The sequence below is a fragment of the Bemisia tabaci genome, unplaced genomic scaffold (genome assembly GCF_918797505.1).
Source record: "Bemisia tabaci unplaced genomic scaffold, PGI_BMITA_v3".
NCBI classification, from domain to species: Eukaryota; Metazoa; Arthropoda; class Insecta; order Hemiptera; family Aleyrodidae; genus Bemisia; species Bemisia tabaci.
The window spans coordinates 21,393-39,011 of record NW_027311794.1 but is presented as its reverse complement, the minus strand read 5'-3'; the positions used below and the strand labels follow the sequence as shown (position 1 = coordinate 39,011).

At 34.9% G+C, this 17,619-nt stretch overlaps 1 protein-coding gene across 1 annotated transcript; it reads left to right on the top strand.

Annotated features, from left to right (window-relative positions):
- Positions 1-92: 92 nt before the first annotated feature.
- Positions 93-14,764, top strand: LOC140225931 (WD repeat-containing protein 43-like). Its single transcript, XM_072305973.1, has 10 exons — positions 93-323; positions 1,577-1,830; positions 2,452-2,679; positions 3,164-3,328; positions 4,226-4,394; positions 5,305-5,391; positions 6,225-6,431; positions 7,781-7,932; positions 8,737-8,984; positions 10,936-14,764. Exons 1-10 carry the CDS (start codon positions 144-146, stop codon positions 11,073-11,075), a joined length of 1,830 nt encoding a protein of 609 aa, XP_072162074.1. The 5' UTR covers positions 93-143; the 3' UTR covers positions 11,076-14,764.
- Positions 14,765-17,619: the final 2,855 nt, after the last annotated feature.

Genomic DNA, 17,619 nt, shown 5'->3' with positions numbered 1-17,619 from the left:
TCTTACGGAGCTTTCGCTTCTGTTGACGTAGTCTATTTATTCTATGCTTCTGTTGGTGAAGCCTATATATTCTGTGGTCTCGCTGCCAAGTGATTATTTGAGTTCAATTATGTTGTAAGTCTGAAGACACGTGTTTTATCAAAATGTCTGATTCTACTCTCTCTACGTTTTCTACGTGTGGAAAATATTTTAGCAGTTTTGGAGCCGACGGTAAACTACGGATATGGGATACTCTGTCGAACACTTTGAAGCAGGAGTACACTCCAAACATGCACCTTACATCTCCCATTACCAGTTTAAAATGGATCAAACTCTCAAATCCTGTAAGTTCAGGAGTTCATTTCATTAAATTAATAACCTTAAGCACTCTCCCAAAACTCAAAACCTTGCCTGAGGCTGGAATTGTCAAACCTCTTGTCGCAGTTGCTTGTGACCAGCCGATTCGCTAAGCCGACTTTTGAAGTGAGGTTACATTCCTCGATTCATCCCTGTGTCTCATGAGCTGAAAGTGTACATATTCTAACTGTGAATGTAATATTTGAAAGATTAGTCTATCCTCTCAAGTTTGCATAATTTGATGAAAGCAGTCACCACAATTCATGTGCTGTTATCAGCAAAGTAGAGACGATAACAGCAGCCTACATTTTTATCCGATCACCATCAAATATTCACCGAAACCTATAATCTTCTCCATGTCGTAAGCGCATTAACAGTAGGGTAAAAAACATGTTAGTGCCAGTGCACCCATGAGTAATCAGGACGCTATGACATGAGGATGTTATCTGTTGCTCACACCATCCCCCCTAAGGGAAGAATTCTATTCAATACAACTTTTATTGTAATTGGTATTTATACCTATCTCCCTCTAGCTTGGGAAAAACACTTTTTCGATGTTTTTGTTGTTTTTTTGCCGGAGTATACGATCAGCATTGTTTAATTATTCAAGCTGGATCTACGTGAAGAGCTGAAATGGACAAAGGAAATTAAATATTTCCCTTAAAAGCAAGAAATCTCTGTTCTTAAACATCATACCTTTAAGATACATATACTGGTTTCAAGATTTTCTTTTGGATACTGCTGATTACTTTGAAGAGATGGACTGCAGAGATTCCAGTGATGCTCCATCTCTTTCATCAAGTATTGGAGCACATACCAGGCAAAAAAAAAATTTGGCCTCCTCAAAGGGCATCGGAAATTCTCCTGGAACATGTAATGTCTTAAAAGCTACAGATCACGATCAAGAAGTCGCAGGAAATCTTAGGATTTTTCCATGTAGAAACAACTTAAGATTGTTTAGGTGGTCACTATCTAAAACTTCCTAAACTCTCACGGAAGGGCTATTATTCTGCGCCTTTGAGATCACTTGTCTTCAATTTTCGAGCCCTAAATTCGTAACTCGCTAGACCATGTTTTAAATCACAGCTCGATCACATATTCAGTATCGAATCGAATTTTGAACATACTTTCTTTGAATCATTTTTAGTTAGACAAATAAAATTTTACAATTTATGGTCAGCTAATAATCTTCACCTCCTTTTGTGTGGTCAATCCGTTGAATGTTTTGTTCTTGTTTCAGACCTACCCCACCAAAATAAAACGAAAGTCAATGGATGATAATCCTTTGGAATCGGATATTTTGTTACTGGGTACCAGGAATGGACAACTTCAGTTCTACAGTGTTTCATCTGGTGAGGTGTCAAATGAGCTCGCCAAATCACATGACAGTGCCATAACATGCATGGCTTGGTGCAAGTCAGTGAATTATGTTTATACTGCATCGGAGGACTCGCATATTCTTGAATGGAGTCTTAAGAAGAACAAGATGAAAAAGTAAGTCCCTTCTGTTTTACTTCATCCAATTAAATAGCAACATACGCATACAAGTTGGGCCACAATTCAGGTGTGGTTTAAAAACGGAGAACATAAAATAGCTTAGCCTCTTTTTAAAATTTTTAATACAAATGAAATAAAAGCTGCGGGAATTTCCATCAGAGTCTTTGAAATTTTTCCTCTTTTTTTCCAAAACATTTTGGAAGTTTTGAAAGCTGGTTGTTGATATCCTACAAACATTGAAGGTTATTTAATGGCTGTAGGGTTATGAGTCACAACAGCATGCAATATATTGCTTGGATTACCTCCAAAATTTTGGCGAGCCCACTTTGAGATCCCAATTCTGTTGTCTTGAGACCAATGAACTTACCTACCAAATCTGATAAACAAATCCAGTGCAATCGAAGCAGGTTTATTTAGAGGGAAAAAATTGCATTCGATACTGGTATTGAAATTGCGTGTGTATGCGACATTTTTAACTTAATATAACCTAATTTAAAAATTATTTTGTTCACGTAAAACCTGGAAAAGTCTTGGAAATTTTTCTACCAAGGCTGTAGGCACCATAAATAACTTTCTCATTAGTTTTCACTTATTCTCATTTATATCTTGTCCATGTAGAAAATGGTTTGCCGGAACTGGACGAATAACAAGTTTAGCATTGTCAGGAGATGGTAGCTATCTATACAGTGCTTCACGCAGCATTCAGTGGTGGGACTTGGAGTCAAAATCTGTCATCAAGAAATTCACTGGCCATTCATCAGCTATTACTTCATTGAGCCATGTCTCAACTCTCAGTGGAAACTATTTATTAAGTGCTGCTAAGGATGACAAATTTATAAGCGCCTGGTAAGACTCAATTACTTTCTGTTTATAATCTAGTATGGAGAAAAATTATGATTTTAATTCCATAGATCATGCAAGTGCAATTGACATAATGAATGAAGTGAATAAAAATCGGTGACATCAAATGCTTTTGCGCCGATCTTCATACAGATCTGCCGAAATCTGCATGATAGATCTGCTGCAATTTGACTTGATTTCTAAATTTTCATTTCTGCCATCTGAATGACCTAGCATCAGTAAAAGTCATGAGATTGCAAGAGTGAATGATCCACAAATGTAGTAGCAAGGATAATGAGATTAAAATCATTGAATTAAGTGAAAGATGGAGTCTTGAACAACCGTTAATAGAGAAGATAAATAAAGTTTCTTCATTTTACATTCATTTTATGAAAAATCAAATTTGATCATGTACCTGCAACTATGTGAATATGGAAAAAATTGCCCACTTAACAAGCTAATTATTTTTTTAAATCTCTTCTTCCTGTAGGTCTCTAAATGAATCCAATGATGAGAAAACGTCAATTGCTTCATTTGTTCTTGATGACACAGCAGCTGAAATGAGTGTGTTCGCTGAAGATGATGGTGCTTCTGCAACCATGATGGCTCTCTCTTCCTCTGGCACATTGCACACTTTCAAACTTAAACTCAACGGGTAAGAGATTCAGGAGAGATGTTATTACTCATGTAATTGGTTTTCGCCTCATAGTCTCCTTGCATCATAAGGTAGAGTGAGGCCTCAATTCATCTTGTTTTCAGTAGAAAAAAAATTTCAACTCTTTTTTGTTTTTTCCCCTTGGAGGATGACAATACTTCCTCTATCCTAGGGGAGCGAGAAAGTTACTGATGGATTTTTTAATTTGCAGAAAATTCTACTGGAAAATCCCTAGTTCTGGCTATTTATACAAATTTTTTTACAAAGAATAATGTTCTATTAAAATAAAATAAACTACCATTTTAGTGAAACTCACAATCTGTTTTTAAAATTAATCAGAAAGAAGTCAACAATTAAATAGAAACCCATTTTTGAAATAATGGGTGTTTGTTAAATGCACTGAAATGTGAAAAATTGTAAAGTGTTGACAGAAAAACTGAATAAATTTTTGTTTCTCCCAAAAGAAGAAAGTTGCCGTCAAAAAGTAGGAATTGCGAAAGCCGAGATGCAGGTGCCCAATATATGTTACAGGAAAGCTGGAACAGACAACAGAGAGATTTTTTTGCCTCTATCTCACGGATAAGGGGCCATTCAAATTATTTACGACGCTTTTTTTATTTTTAGATCCTCAATGTGTGATTTGACCTAGGTAGACTTTCTTTTTTCCACGAGGAAGAGGTTTGATTTTACACACATAGCTCAGGAGTTAATTTCAGTAATTTAAAAGAAATTGTAATTAGGAATCATGTATCTGAAATTTGCACCTTGTCTAAGAGGTCCATTCAATCATAGGAGAAATAATATTATGAAGAATTTAGATTATTGAATTCTTAATTATTGCATAACTTGTTCATCATTCTCTACTGTTATTTCATTGAAATCTTCTGTATGTTGCAGAAAATGTAGTAAATCAGTGAAAGCAGATCATATAATTCAATTAGCGCCGAACGAAGGATCCAAAACGTTATCACTTAGTCCTATTCCAATTTGTTCTTCCCTCCCGAAATCGGATAGCTCTGTTTTAATTGCCTATGGTAGTGGCGTTCTTTTAAAATTTGAAACAATCGTAAGTCTTCTCTACATTTCTCTATTTTCTTACCTCTTTTACTTGGTCTGATTTAGGAATGAAAAATCATTCCTAGTATCACTCTCCTGTAATATTTGTATTTTTCTTGTGATCAACAGATAAATTCTGATAAAAGCAGACAATCATAATGAAAGCCTTTGTCTTAAATTTAAACTATTTTATGTTGTATCCTCTTTACAAAGCTGGTTCAAATTCAAAATACATGTTAAACTTGCAGTCAAACCTATTTATAACGAACCTCACTTTGAACGAAGTGATTTTGAATCCCTTAAGGAAGTCTCAGATTGGAATGTTCACTTTCAACAAAGTACATACTGTTTGTTTGGAAATAGCATTTTTTCCGAAATCAAGACGCACAGAATATTGAAACGTTGGAGTTTTCTTGAAAGTGTCGAAACAATTTAAACAGAAGCATGGCTATGCAAGCAAAATCCCTTTGACTCGTGTCGCAAAGACTCTCTTTAAACGGCAAGTGCCAAGGCTATTGTTTTATCTACACCAAGTGGGAGCCATGGTTTTTAACCTTTCCAGTTTTGGAACCCCCAGGTCCTACTCAGACAGCTCTCCCCCCCCCTTCCCCTTGAAATTTTTTTCCTATTTTCTCCTGAGACATTCGACTCCAACATTTGTGGTGCATTGAGATACGGGTGGCGCACCTTTCTTTCCATGTTGTCATGTTCTCCTTGTATTGTGAATTCTTTTTTTCCCGGTTTCTTAATTTTTTCTACTTTTGCTTTGAGACGCCCCCTAATGCCCTCCGTGAACCCTGGAGCTCCGCAACCTACAGGTTGAGAATAAATGCAACTTAAAAGAAAACATGAAAAGAATGTGCCTGATTTTCACATTTTTTTTTCTCAATAAGTTAATTTTCTGTCCATACTCTTTGCAGGCAATAGATTCACCAGAAACCTTAATCATCTTAGTACGAAAAGACACGAGGAAAAAGGTTTCCATTAAAAATCAAGACAGTTTAAAGGTACGTAGGAAGTGTGAAATTTAAATGTTATTATTTTGCTTGAGATTTTATATTCAAATTGTTGGCTCGTTAATTGCATCATTCCTTAGGTAAAATTGTAATTAGAAATGGTGTGATTACTAATTTAGTCCTTACTCTGCACTTATTGTTAGTTTACTGGCACACTGCTGTGTCAGAACACAAAGTTTAATGTAAATTTATGTCAAAAACTAAAAAGAAAAAAAACGCATTTTAAGTCTGGACTATACCTGATCTGTGCTTTACAATTATGCACTTACACCGTAAAACTTCTAAAACATCTGACTTGATTTTGATGTTTCAAAATACCTGCTCCTGCCTTATTTTTTTGTGAGAGTAATACCAGAACATTTTGGTTTAATATTATTAAAAAAGTAAAGGGAAATCAAAGAATTTTGTGCATTATCAGGGTTTCAATCGTCAGTTAAAACGGGAAAACATTAGGAAATTTGACTTCATCAGGGAAAATCAGTCACGGAGTCGGAGATTCCCATTGCTTCAAGCATTTTTAACTGCATGCAGTTGAGCACATGCAAAAGTGAAACATTTGATGCAGTTCATCTAATATGTTTGTGAAATTATGTACAAGAGAAGTAATTTTTCCATGCCAAAAGCAGTATTTCCATTCAGAATATCAGGAAAATCCAAAATGAAATTTCAGTAGAGACTCGATTAAAGATGCTCAGTCATTCCAATCTAGCTCTATTCTAGATCTTCATAAACCGAGGTAGATGGTTTTCTAATTTGTCCATTCAAGTAATGTTTTGTTACTTTCGTTAGTATTTGTGTCTCTCATGTTTTGATTTTTCATTCAGGTTGTTTCTGCAAGTACAGCAGATGCTAGTTATTCACATCCCGGTGTAGTTAATGGATCAAATTCTGTAGACCTTAAGCGAAATAGTAGCTCAAAGCTAAAAGATTTACCAATGGAAGAAAGGCTGGAAAATCTACAATTGAATAAAATTGACACACCTGCTGGGAGTTCTGTCCCACCTGATAGTTTAGCACAGTTACTGATTCAGGTATATGTTTTTCTTTGCTTTAAAATATTGTTTTAATCTCCAAGTGCTTTTCCCACCAATTACTATCTCTGATCTCTCCTTTTAAGTCAACGGACCTGTTGTTTTTCTTTATTTTCTGTTCTTCCTGTTTTTTTTAAAGTATGTAAAAAATCAGAATACCGTTTCCTATTTACATTTAAGCAAATAGTCGAGAAAATGACTTTCAAAGTTATCAAAAATCCATTTCCGCTTCAAATAAAAAAATATTATGCCAAAGATTTTGTAATGTCACATAAAGAATCGACTGCCATGTACCAGGCAAACACATTTTGTGGGTGAAACTTATACAATTTGGTGAACGTGAAACTGAATTGAGAAGTCATTGACCTATTGAAGAAGAAGACCTTAAAGCAGCGATCAATGGACCACTAGACAAGATACGAATTTAAGAATTCTTTAGTATATTTCTCTCCAAAATTTCAAGTAGATCTCGATTGGCACAACAAAAATTATGGACAAGCACTATAACGGTTTTGGCAGACTTCTCAATCAAGCAGTTTTCCATCCTGTGCTGTTTAACAAGTAAACAGCGTACTATGTCTTAGTCAAAGTGCAGAGCTTGAGGTTGTCTTATTTTAATACCTTAGAGACTCTCATGGTTAACTTTTAGTGTGCGATTTAATGCAAGTAGATTATTGTTTTCTCTAAGAGGGGGAAGTCTGAACTTATGCATCAGAAAACGTTAATATCTTGATCAGGAATTACTTTCAGCAATGTTTGTTGTACAATTCTTGTTTTACATTAAATTTTGATGAGAAAAAATGTATCATAATGCTTAAATTCTCATATTTTCCAGAGGTCCTATGTAATCTATCAGTAATTCCTGTTCGTACATTGGCAGATACTAATTCTGATTTTAAAGAAGTGAAATGCCTGGAATGGCAAAAGTTACTTTATTTCCAGAAAATGATCCAAATAGTATGAGAAGTTTTTTTGTAATCATGTGTGTCCCCAACAAGTATAGCGAAACATTCATTGAACTGCGCTCTATACCAACCTAGCCTGGTTTGAGCTAAGGTAGACTGTCAGAGTAAACTTATTTGATATCACTTAGAGTTCCTTTCTTAACCGAGTGTGGCTCAATGGTGCAGCTTTTAACCTCTGGAGATCATTGAGTATTGGTTTAAAATGCTAGGCATTCATAGGTTAAGTACGCAAGTCATCAGTAATTCAAAGGAGCTGAAAAACGCTGACTGTTTGGCATCAGGTATGTCTATTTCCAAACAGAGGCGAACAGTTTACTTCGATGATGCACCCTTAAAGTCGACAACATTATTGTTTTTCCTAATTGGAATGGCTTTTTTTTCCAGGGGCTAAAGAGTAAAGATAAGAACATTTTATACAGTGTCCTAAGTTCCAGAAGTGAGGAAATTGTGAACAACACAGTTGCTCGATTACCTGTTCAAGTTATTTTACCATTGGTGGAACAGTTAACATCTTTAACGCAGAGTAAATCATGGGGGTAAGGATTTTGTCATCGTTGTTAGTTAAGTTAGACAAAACCTATCTCTATTTTCGTTTCAACCTGCCCTTTATAAGAGAGCCTATGTATTAATTTATGAGGTCCTTCATTGAGTGTTCATTTAATACATAAGAGGCATGAACCGAGCAAAATCTTTTTTATTCGAAATATCTCAGTTGGGGAGGGAGAAATTATAGAATGAAGGTCGAACATAAGGATTTGCCAAAAATGTTATCTTGAGTCATACGATGAACTTTTTAAAAGCAAGTATGAAATGCCCCAAAATTAAAAAAATATCCTAGATAGAATGATTTCATTGTGACAAATATTTCGGCACTCTCCAAAGTAGAGGTGGCAGATAAAATTTCTTGTGAAATTTTTGTTGAATTTTCAGAAAGGAACAGGCTTACCAAGTTTTTCGTACTCCTTCCAAATAATTGTGACCTGTCACCCAGCATGTTTTGTACCTCCGATTTAAGTTTAAAGGTCTTGTTCGGGTAGTAAAAGAACTATCCGAGGGCTAAGGAACAATACCGCTTAACTGATGATTTTGGTGAAAGTGAGTAAGCAACTTTTTTTATTAGCAGTGTCATTAGTTTTTTCAATTTCTGCATGGGCGTGCTGTAATTTATTAAAGTAATAGCAAATCTAACCTCAAATTACAAAACTGGCCAAGTTTTTTCTGTCCTGTAAAAGAGATTGTGAATAGGCGGAATTGCTCCTTAGCCATTATTACAGTACCTCCAATCCTACTAACTGTCGAAGGTATCTAATACTATTTATTTACCTCTTAAATTTTTTCAGAAGTGAAGTTGCTGTGCGATGGTTAAAGTGTATTCTCAGTGTTCATTCTGCTCAGTTGTTAGCTAGTCCTGATTTATCGTCAAAACTGTCTCCTCTTTTGGGTTTAATTGAAACCAGGCTCAACGCTCTACCTCCACTTCTAAGGTTGCGAGGTCGCCTTGACCTTCTTCTAGATCAGTTCAGTGGTAAACCGTCTGTGCCTATCACATCTTACGACCAATCTGACTTCCTTGTTTATGAAGATAAAGGTAAGTTTCTGAATTAATTGGGATTTGTCCACTGGTAATTAACTTTTAGTATCAATTATTGTTCCGGCAAGTAATTGATATTAAAAAGATAAATGATCTATAGACTGATTTAATGGCTACGTCATTCGATATAATATCGAACCCTTGGTTCAAATGTAAACAAACACAGAACCTTGTTTCTGATTCGCGCCCTTTGCACCACGGTGGTAATATGCGTCCAAGTGTTTCTTACAATCAAAAGTTCTCGTGTTTAACGAGTATTTAATTTATTTATGACCACTCAATGACTAAATTTTAATAAATTAATACAGTTATCTCATGAAGAATTCGCACATGAGGTTATGTGATTTTGTTTAGGTTTGAACTAATAATTCGATATTATATTGAATGACGTAGTCACTAAATCAGTCTATTAAAATGGAAGCGTCTCTAAGTTATGCAGAGAGGGGCTGAAGAGACTGATATGTAAATGAAATTTGACAAACTCTCTACAAAAGCGGGTTTGAGAAAGTCGCTTTCATAACTTTCATTCATACTAAGATTCTGGTGTGTCATTTAAACCAACTTTAAAACAGGTTACCTGCATGAAGTATATCTCTGTGTTTTGGAAACCACCCAAAACAGAAGTATTAAATGCTATTTCTGGTCTGCAATACTTTATTTCCACAGGTAATGTTGTTTGCTCAGATGAATATGTTCTTCAAAGAAAAGCGTTAAACAATTAAAGTTGATGAAAAGAAAATGCGTTCAGGAATAAGGAAGAAATATTACGCCTCTTGAGTCTTAGAATGCATCTGGCTGATTAAAAAAATCTTGACAGTTTCAAAGAAAAAATTCAAAGCTTTTTTAAAACTTCAGTTATGTAAAACAAGCCAAAACATCACAGTAAACGATCACACATAATGATACACACCCATGAAGTTTTTAAAAAAATATAGGGAATACTGAAACCAATTTCAGGGATATGAAAACACGAAACATACAATTTATCCGGCATACTCAGATGCATCTCATCTGTCTTGTGGATGAGTGTCTGAAATGATGTGACAGGATGAAGGAGAGTTTGGCTGCTGGTCTCTGTTGCTACAGATCAATACACTGGAATGCCAATGAGTGCATGTTTATGTTACAAACAACTTTATTTTCCAATAATATGAATGCATGCACGAGTTTTGGGGGTCCCGTGTCAAATGAAAAGGAAATCAAAGCACCAAAAGTGGCTTTTTCACCAGAAGTTTATTTATGTTGATTCCATATCCCCCTTTTCCTAAAATTAAGTTCACCACCTAATTATTCTGCAGGTTATAAAGTATGAAAAAGGCCACCTAATTATTCTGCAGGTTATAAAGTATGAAAAAGGCCACCTAATTATTCTGCAGGTTATAAAGTATGAAAAAGGTTATGTTATATTAAACATATGGAAGTCCTAGTAATGCATCGCATATATGATCACATGTATATTCATTATGTATATGTTTAACTGGTATCTGTATCTGCTTATTTTATACTTTGGTACCATGTCACGTTAACTGAATTTCTCAGTGAAGGAATAAATACAAGTACATGATGTTCGCTCAGAAATGCCATAATACGTCAATTTTTGAGCACCAAAAAATTCATATTTTTTTATTCTTTTCAACCATTTACATGAAACTCAATTGCCCCCTTATTCAGGGCATGAATATGAATAATCTCTCAAGCAAATTTCTGAAGTAACAGGACATGCCAGTACATATATTCTGTTCAGTCGGAAAGGTTCTCAAATACGCAGTAGAAGTTTCTGCTTACAATTTGGAAAATCAGTGCAAGTTCACTGCAGGCACCTTAAAACATATGGAAGTCCCAGTAATGCATCACATTTATGATTACATGTATATTCATTATGTGTATGTTTAACTGGTATCTGTTACCTAGTTTTAATATTCTAACTCGTTATATTTATTTATAATAGATTCTGATGAAGAAGAAGGTAGTGATGACATCCGAATGGGACACACAACTGATTCCTCTGGAGAAGATCGTTGGGATGAATTATCTGATGAAGAAAGTGTAGATGGTAATGGAGAAGACATAGAAATGGCCTCAGATTGAGCTCCTCCAATTCATCATTTCTGTAAGATGTAAGTAACAGTGAAACTGAGGTAAATAAATGAATTAAAGTTTTGAATTTTTAAGGAATGAAGTGTCAAAGTAGAAAAGGATTTTTAAGTACGTAAAAAGAAGAATAAGTTATCATGACTCGTGTGGTGCAGAGTCTTGTTTTTATGTTATTTAATGAATAAGAAATTGTCACTTTTATTATTTTGGTCCTAATCCAAATAAATTTATTAATTTTGGATCTCTATTGAAATATATATTTAGAAGGTCCCTTTTGGAACAATTTCCTATGGAAGAATACAAGAACTTATTTCATTTTTCCAAATTTGTCCGGTAAGTACTTAGTTACTTAAACTGATTCCCTTCCATTTTTTTCATAGATGTGATGTCTGTTTAAATATCACTAGAAATATAGCCTTCTTAAAACAGCCGTGCTTTGTTGATTTTCGTTAGAAGTCAGGGATGAAAATTACACTATAATTTTGCTTTGACAAACGTCACTTTAATGATTTATTCAATCAACAAATATTTTTCTCGGTCCTGAAAAATTCCTACCTTTTTAATGTCAATTTAATTATTTTTTACATTTTTTGGTTTTACAAATACTCAATTTAATGAAAGGAATCTTTGGTCTGAGAAAGATTTTACATTGTAAATCGAATTCAATTTATCGATTGTATGGAAGTTTTCAACTGCTCAGCAACAGCGCAGGGCCGCAGGATACAGGGTGTAGACATTTGTGCACGTTCATTTTTTGTCACTGGCGGTCCAAGGATCATTTTCGGGCGCAGCTAGATTGGTAACTGCGGGCCTAGTGATTTTTTCTCTGGTGAAGAGAGCAATTAAGAGGTTGAGTGATCAATCATCAGTGATAGTACGATCTCAACCCCTACCATGTACTTCTAGACTACCGCTGGGTCAATTGAAATCAAGACCCTAAGCACCAATCTTGATGTTATTCCGGACCAATTCCTCCACAGTTTAAGAATTCAACAGTAAAAAGGATAGGGATAATGACGATATTGGTTTTAGGTAAGCAATTCGCAAACAAGATCGAGGTTGAAGACTAAGAGAGGGGCGGTGCGCTCTTTAATGGATTAACCAAATATGTCAACATTTTTAAAGGTCTGAAAGCAGGTTCCGTGCGGTTTTTGATGAAATACATTTCTTTGCTGGTCCCTAGATTAGTTAAAGTGAGGCTTGACTGTACTTGGTTAAGTTAAAAATGTAATGAAGGTGAGTTTTTTCTCATTGCTGTTCCAAAAGTTGATGAGTAGTTTTGGCCGGAAGCACACCTTTAGTGTTGGAGATTAGCTCCTCTTCTTCCTGGAGAAATATCAGTGACCTTTAAGAATGGGAATTATAGGAACAAAATTTTGCCAGTGAAAGAGGTTTTTTTCACAATTCATTTCAGAACTAATATTTGGATAAGTATTTAAGCTCTGAACTGAATTTCGCTGTTAACTTTCTTTTGTCCAGGAACTTTTTCTCCTTGTATTTCTTTCCTCTATCTACAGAAGAAAATGGAAAAAATAGCAAGGAAAATACAGGGAATTGTTTTGTGTTTTACAAGGAACGAAGGTTTACACTATGTGTGTTTCAAACCATAGAAGTCTTCTATTTTAAATATTTTCTCTGATAAAAATCATGTTGTATACTGTTCACTTGACTGATGAGATTTCTATTCAGCCATTTAGTGGAAGCAGTCTACGTTTGTAGACTGCCAAGGAAACTTACCAAATTAAGCATCATTACAAACAGTACTACTCGGAATTCCTAGTTTGATGCTATGACCAATCATGGTGCAGATTTGTTTTGAACCTCCAACCAGAGTGCACATTTTTTAGGGGCCCAGTGAAAATGGCCACACTCTGAAGTAATGTAACAGAACAGCTTAAGATTAGTCATCGCCTAATGTTGTTCTGCAATGGCATCGCAAGACAACTCCACTAAGTGATACATCCTTACATTGTTTGCTTTGATTCACGTCACAACTGATATCGTAACTCTATTTTTAAACTTATATATATCTGTTATCAGGTCCTCGCACTTTCAATAATTAACAATTATACATTTTTAATTTTATTGTGCTTAACTAGGTATGCCATGCATTCAGTACTCAGGAAATTTATTTTTAAGGTGCAAAAAAGAAAGTTTGTGTAGTCTGAGATCAGTATGCATCAGACATGTTTTGGAATCCTGGTTGACAAACAAGGATTTTTTTTTCATTGAGTGATAAAGCTTAGCATATGGCTTTTCCAGTATGAATTTTCTTATTGAAAGTAGATGTAATGCTTAACAGTGTTAGTCTCAAAAAATTTTGTTCTGAGCTGAAAGGTTGAAAAGGAGAAACAAGAGGACACTCTAATTTTGTACCGGTGCTTGAAACTGGACTTGAAATTTGCCTTTTCAACAAAATTTGAATCAAATGCAAGCCCTCTGAGGCATAAATTATTCAAATCCTTTTTCAAATTTCTCAGTATTGTTGAAGAGTGATTTACTTATGCTGTTCTCACTTTTTAATATTTGTAAGATCTATTATATAGAAGAAACCTAGTTTCTGATGATGTCACGGTGAGAGCCAAAAATCAACACCTCATCTTAAATTGAGTTAGTGTTTATTTTCCGTCACCTACAACAAAATATATCAGCTTTATATAGACTGATTTAGTGGCTACATCTTTCTTGCAGTATTCGACTTAGCGTTTCGCGATAATTACGATAAATCGTATAGTTAATTTACGATCATTCAAACCAATGCAATAGAAAGTCACGTCATTGCCAAATATAGCATGAGTTGGTTGTGTCAATTCATTACAATTTTGGGATGAACAAGTCATAAATCAATCAATGACTCATTGAACACAAAAAATTTTGATTGCAAGAAACATCTGGACACATATTACTACCATAGTAAAGCCCAACAAGGCTAAGTGCCTGTTTGCATTTGAACCCTCGAAACTGTAGATTAAAAGTTAGGTGTAGCTAATAGATCAGTATATTTTATAATGATGATGATTTTTTCTTTTCTTTTTTCCTAATGATGAGATTAAATGTACGTATTTATTATCCGTCTCCTTGTAAAATTATGTAAGATCATTTCCTGCCATGAACCATTTTATAACAAACTGCTCAAATGTACTCTCTTGTAAAAAATCTACTTTGTGGAAGATTTGGTCTCGGTCATGGATCCATTCGTGTTGTTATTTCAGTCGTTGATCGCAAACCAAGCAAAAGCACAATTCTAACTTTATATCTCTCTGAAATTCTATTTTCATATTTTCTTTCCTACAGTTAATTTACTCAAATGATTTATTTTAGTCGTTATGTGAACTGAAAATATTTGATTCATTATCGAAACTTGTAATCGTGTCCTTAAGATGTTCGATGAGTAGTAGTAATCAATCTCTACTTTTCTCTCTCTTTTTTTCTTAAGTAAGAGGGAAAGCATTTTTGATTGGAGAGATTTAGTTTTTTATCACTGAACTGGCTCATACATCGACTCATTATTGTATTCTTCTTTTTATGTGATTTTCATTGATTGAATATCTCGGGGTATGTCTAATTTATTATTTTTATTTACTTTCACCGCAGTTTTGTATGAAAATTACAATTTTTGTTAAAGTAAATTCTAATATCTTTGTTTTTATGTAAATAATTATACAACCTTATTTTATGGAAAATTATTGTTCAGTTTTTTAAACCACTCAATTTTGTTTTTTATTATAAAAAAATAAAGCGAAGACAATTTGTCATAGCCATTAGAAATGAAGAATTTGGAAATGCAGTGTATCGATGACCGAAGTGCAAAACCATGTATCTTAATCGCAGTAGTTCCAAATTTTCCCTCCTATTTTATTTGTTTCAAGAGAAACAAGCTGACTTTTTAGCTTAAAATTTATACAGAATATTTTGCTAGCAGAGAAGAAAAATCAAAGAAGTTTTCAAGAAATATGTTGACTAGTTTACCAATGAAAAAATAATGTAAGACATGAAGTCTGCAATGTCTAAAACGGAGATAGGTGGTTTTGTACTTTGGGCGCCGATTTGTTGGAGTTAGTGTTGCTAATTTCTGTCCACTGTCATCAATGGCCACTAGGCAGGGTGAGATGTTAAGCACCACACTGCTGTGCTGAGGAAGAACGCTGTAAAAACCTTTGTACGCTGCCAAATTTCTGTTCACAAAACACGAATTTTCAGAAAACTTGTGAACATCTTTTGTCCAATTTTTCAGAGAATTTTCTTCGCAACTTTATTTAAAGTAACTAAGAATTTCTAATAGAAATGAATGTACATAATTTTTCTCAAAAATGTATATTTTAAGAGGAGAAATTTGGCAATGTACAAATGCTCATCAGGCGTTTTTCCTTCGCACAGCATGTTTTCTCATCCTAATTGTGAAGGAATCTTCCCTTGTTCAACATTCAGATCCATAGATGAATCATTATTTGGTGAAGATAGGGGCAAACTCTATTTCTTACATTCAGTCTTGTGGAGGAAAATAACTTTCCAAACTCCTTTTTGACTTTATTTCTTAATGTGAATTGGTTCTTCTCTGCGGAACTTGGTTCAATTATTTAGTGTTTTCCTTTCAGAACCAACCATTATTTCATATGAGCATTACACTACAGAGAGTGCATTGTCCGAAGAGATATTGCAAGAATGTACTTGATTTATCATATCGGATTACTGTCCAGTAGTGTCCAGTTGTATATAAATAAATTTAATGTCATAGAACTGATATGATACCATGTCTCTGATTAATAAAATGCAAGTTGAGTAAAGTTTAAATATCAGATGTCTGTGAGAACACAACGTACCGGCTCTCTCAAAATTAGGGTCATAAAATTGAAGGGACAAGCCTAGAGGTCTAAAATAGACTTTTATATGTGTACTTTGAACACTATTCTCAAAAATCTGACTTCTCTAAAACGAAGGGGAGCTAAGTTGAAGCAAAAGAGCACATCGCTTTTCTAAAATTTATTGTGAACCCTGCTTTGTATGGAAATGGACAGTCACAAAATTTAGGTCCTCAGTAAATATTTATGTAAATCTTGACTTGTTATCATAAGTAATCAAATGAGTAACCAATTAGAGGGTTTCAACCTTGTAGATTCCGAATCATGTTTCTGATGAGGAAGTATCCCCTAAATCCTCTAAAAATTATTCTTGTCGGCAAAAATTGTAGAATCAGCATAATAAATTACCGGAAAGTGCTAAATGTTACAAAAATTTTTGTTCGGGAGGTTGCAGTTGCACCCTTTTAGAATGAAGGGATTTGATCATATGACACTGTGTTTTCAAAGTATTTAAAAGTCTTATTTTGACCTTTAAAGGTTCTCTTTTAATTTTAACTGAATATTTTGGAAATCCCATTTAAAAGCCTATAAGCTGTTTTTAGATTATGAAATTGATCGAGAAAGGATTTGAATGAATCCAGCTCAAGAGCTGAGCGCTTCCCACTTTTAATTATCAGATCCAACGCCTCCAATTTCTTTTGCCCGACGGAGTCGTCAGTGCGAGGTTAAAAACGCCTTCATTTTCACAACATGCAACAAACCTTACACCTTTCCGTGTTTGAGAGTCGAGGATATCTGATGGGAAATCAGCGTGTCAGTGATGATCGGGTAATAATCCCCAAGGAGCCGCAGCTGCTGTAATCCACATCTCTCGCTCACAGGAAGTATTCTCATTTTCAAAAATAGTGCATTCGCGTGCATGAGACAAATAATAAGTATGCAACACATTGAAGACCGTAGTTGCATCATTTCTTCTCTGTTTTGTTTACAACCTGGAGAAAAATGCTGCCGGTTTGAAACTTAAATACCTATTGATATTTTATCTAAAATGCTTCTTTACTAACTAATGTGATCTTGTCAAACCGGCAAAATTTTTAATTTCAGTGTCCCTAATTTCCAAGGAATCAAACTTTTTTTGAATACACAGTGAATACTGCATTCTCCGTTCAAAAGTCGCATACCGCACCGACGGCAACACTGTAATTTCTCTTCTTTTTGCGCATTGGTAATTGCCATCTTGTCTGCCGTGACACCGAGTACCCTCGCGACTCGCGGATTCCGTCATGATGAAATTATTTCGCGAAGTGCGTTTTCTTAGAAGTAGGAAACCATCTTTTGCCTGATTCATTCTGCTCGGTAAGTGTCACATTTTCATTTACTTGGCCTCATAATTTCCTCTATTGTTCGTTGAAAACGGCGACGACACTTCGCCACATGCATGCTTCTTTGTTCGAAGCTTCTTGCACGTGCCTCCTGTTGCTAGGTACCGAAAGCTCGGATTGCGATCGTCATTCGACTTTGCATTTCCTGGCAATGATTGAATCAGGGTTTCTGTTTCGTCTCCTAATTAGTCTTCTGAAACCTCTACCTCAATTCTGAAGTTTGTCACTGACGCCAACCTCCTGCCAACATTTGGTTGTCTCAGACATGACTGGAATGTCAAAGCTCTTATCCTCTGTGTCAACTGATTCATTCTCTTGACGACCAAAGATGCTTTTCTGACCACTTCCAAGTAAACA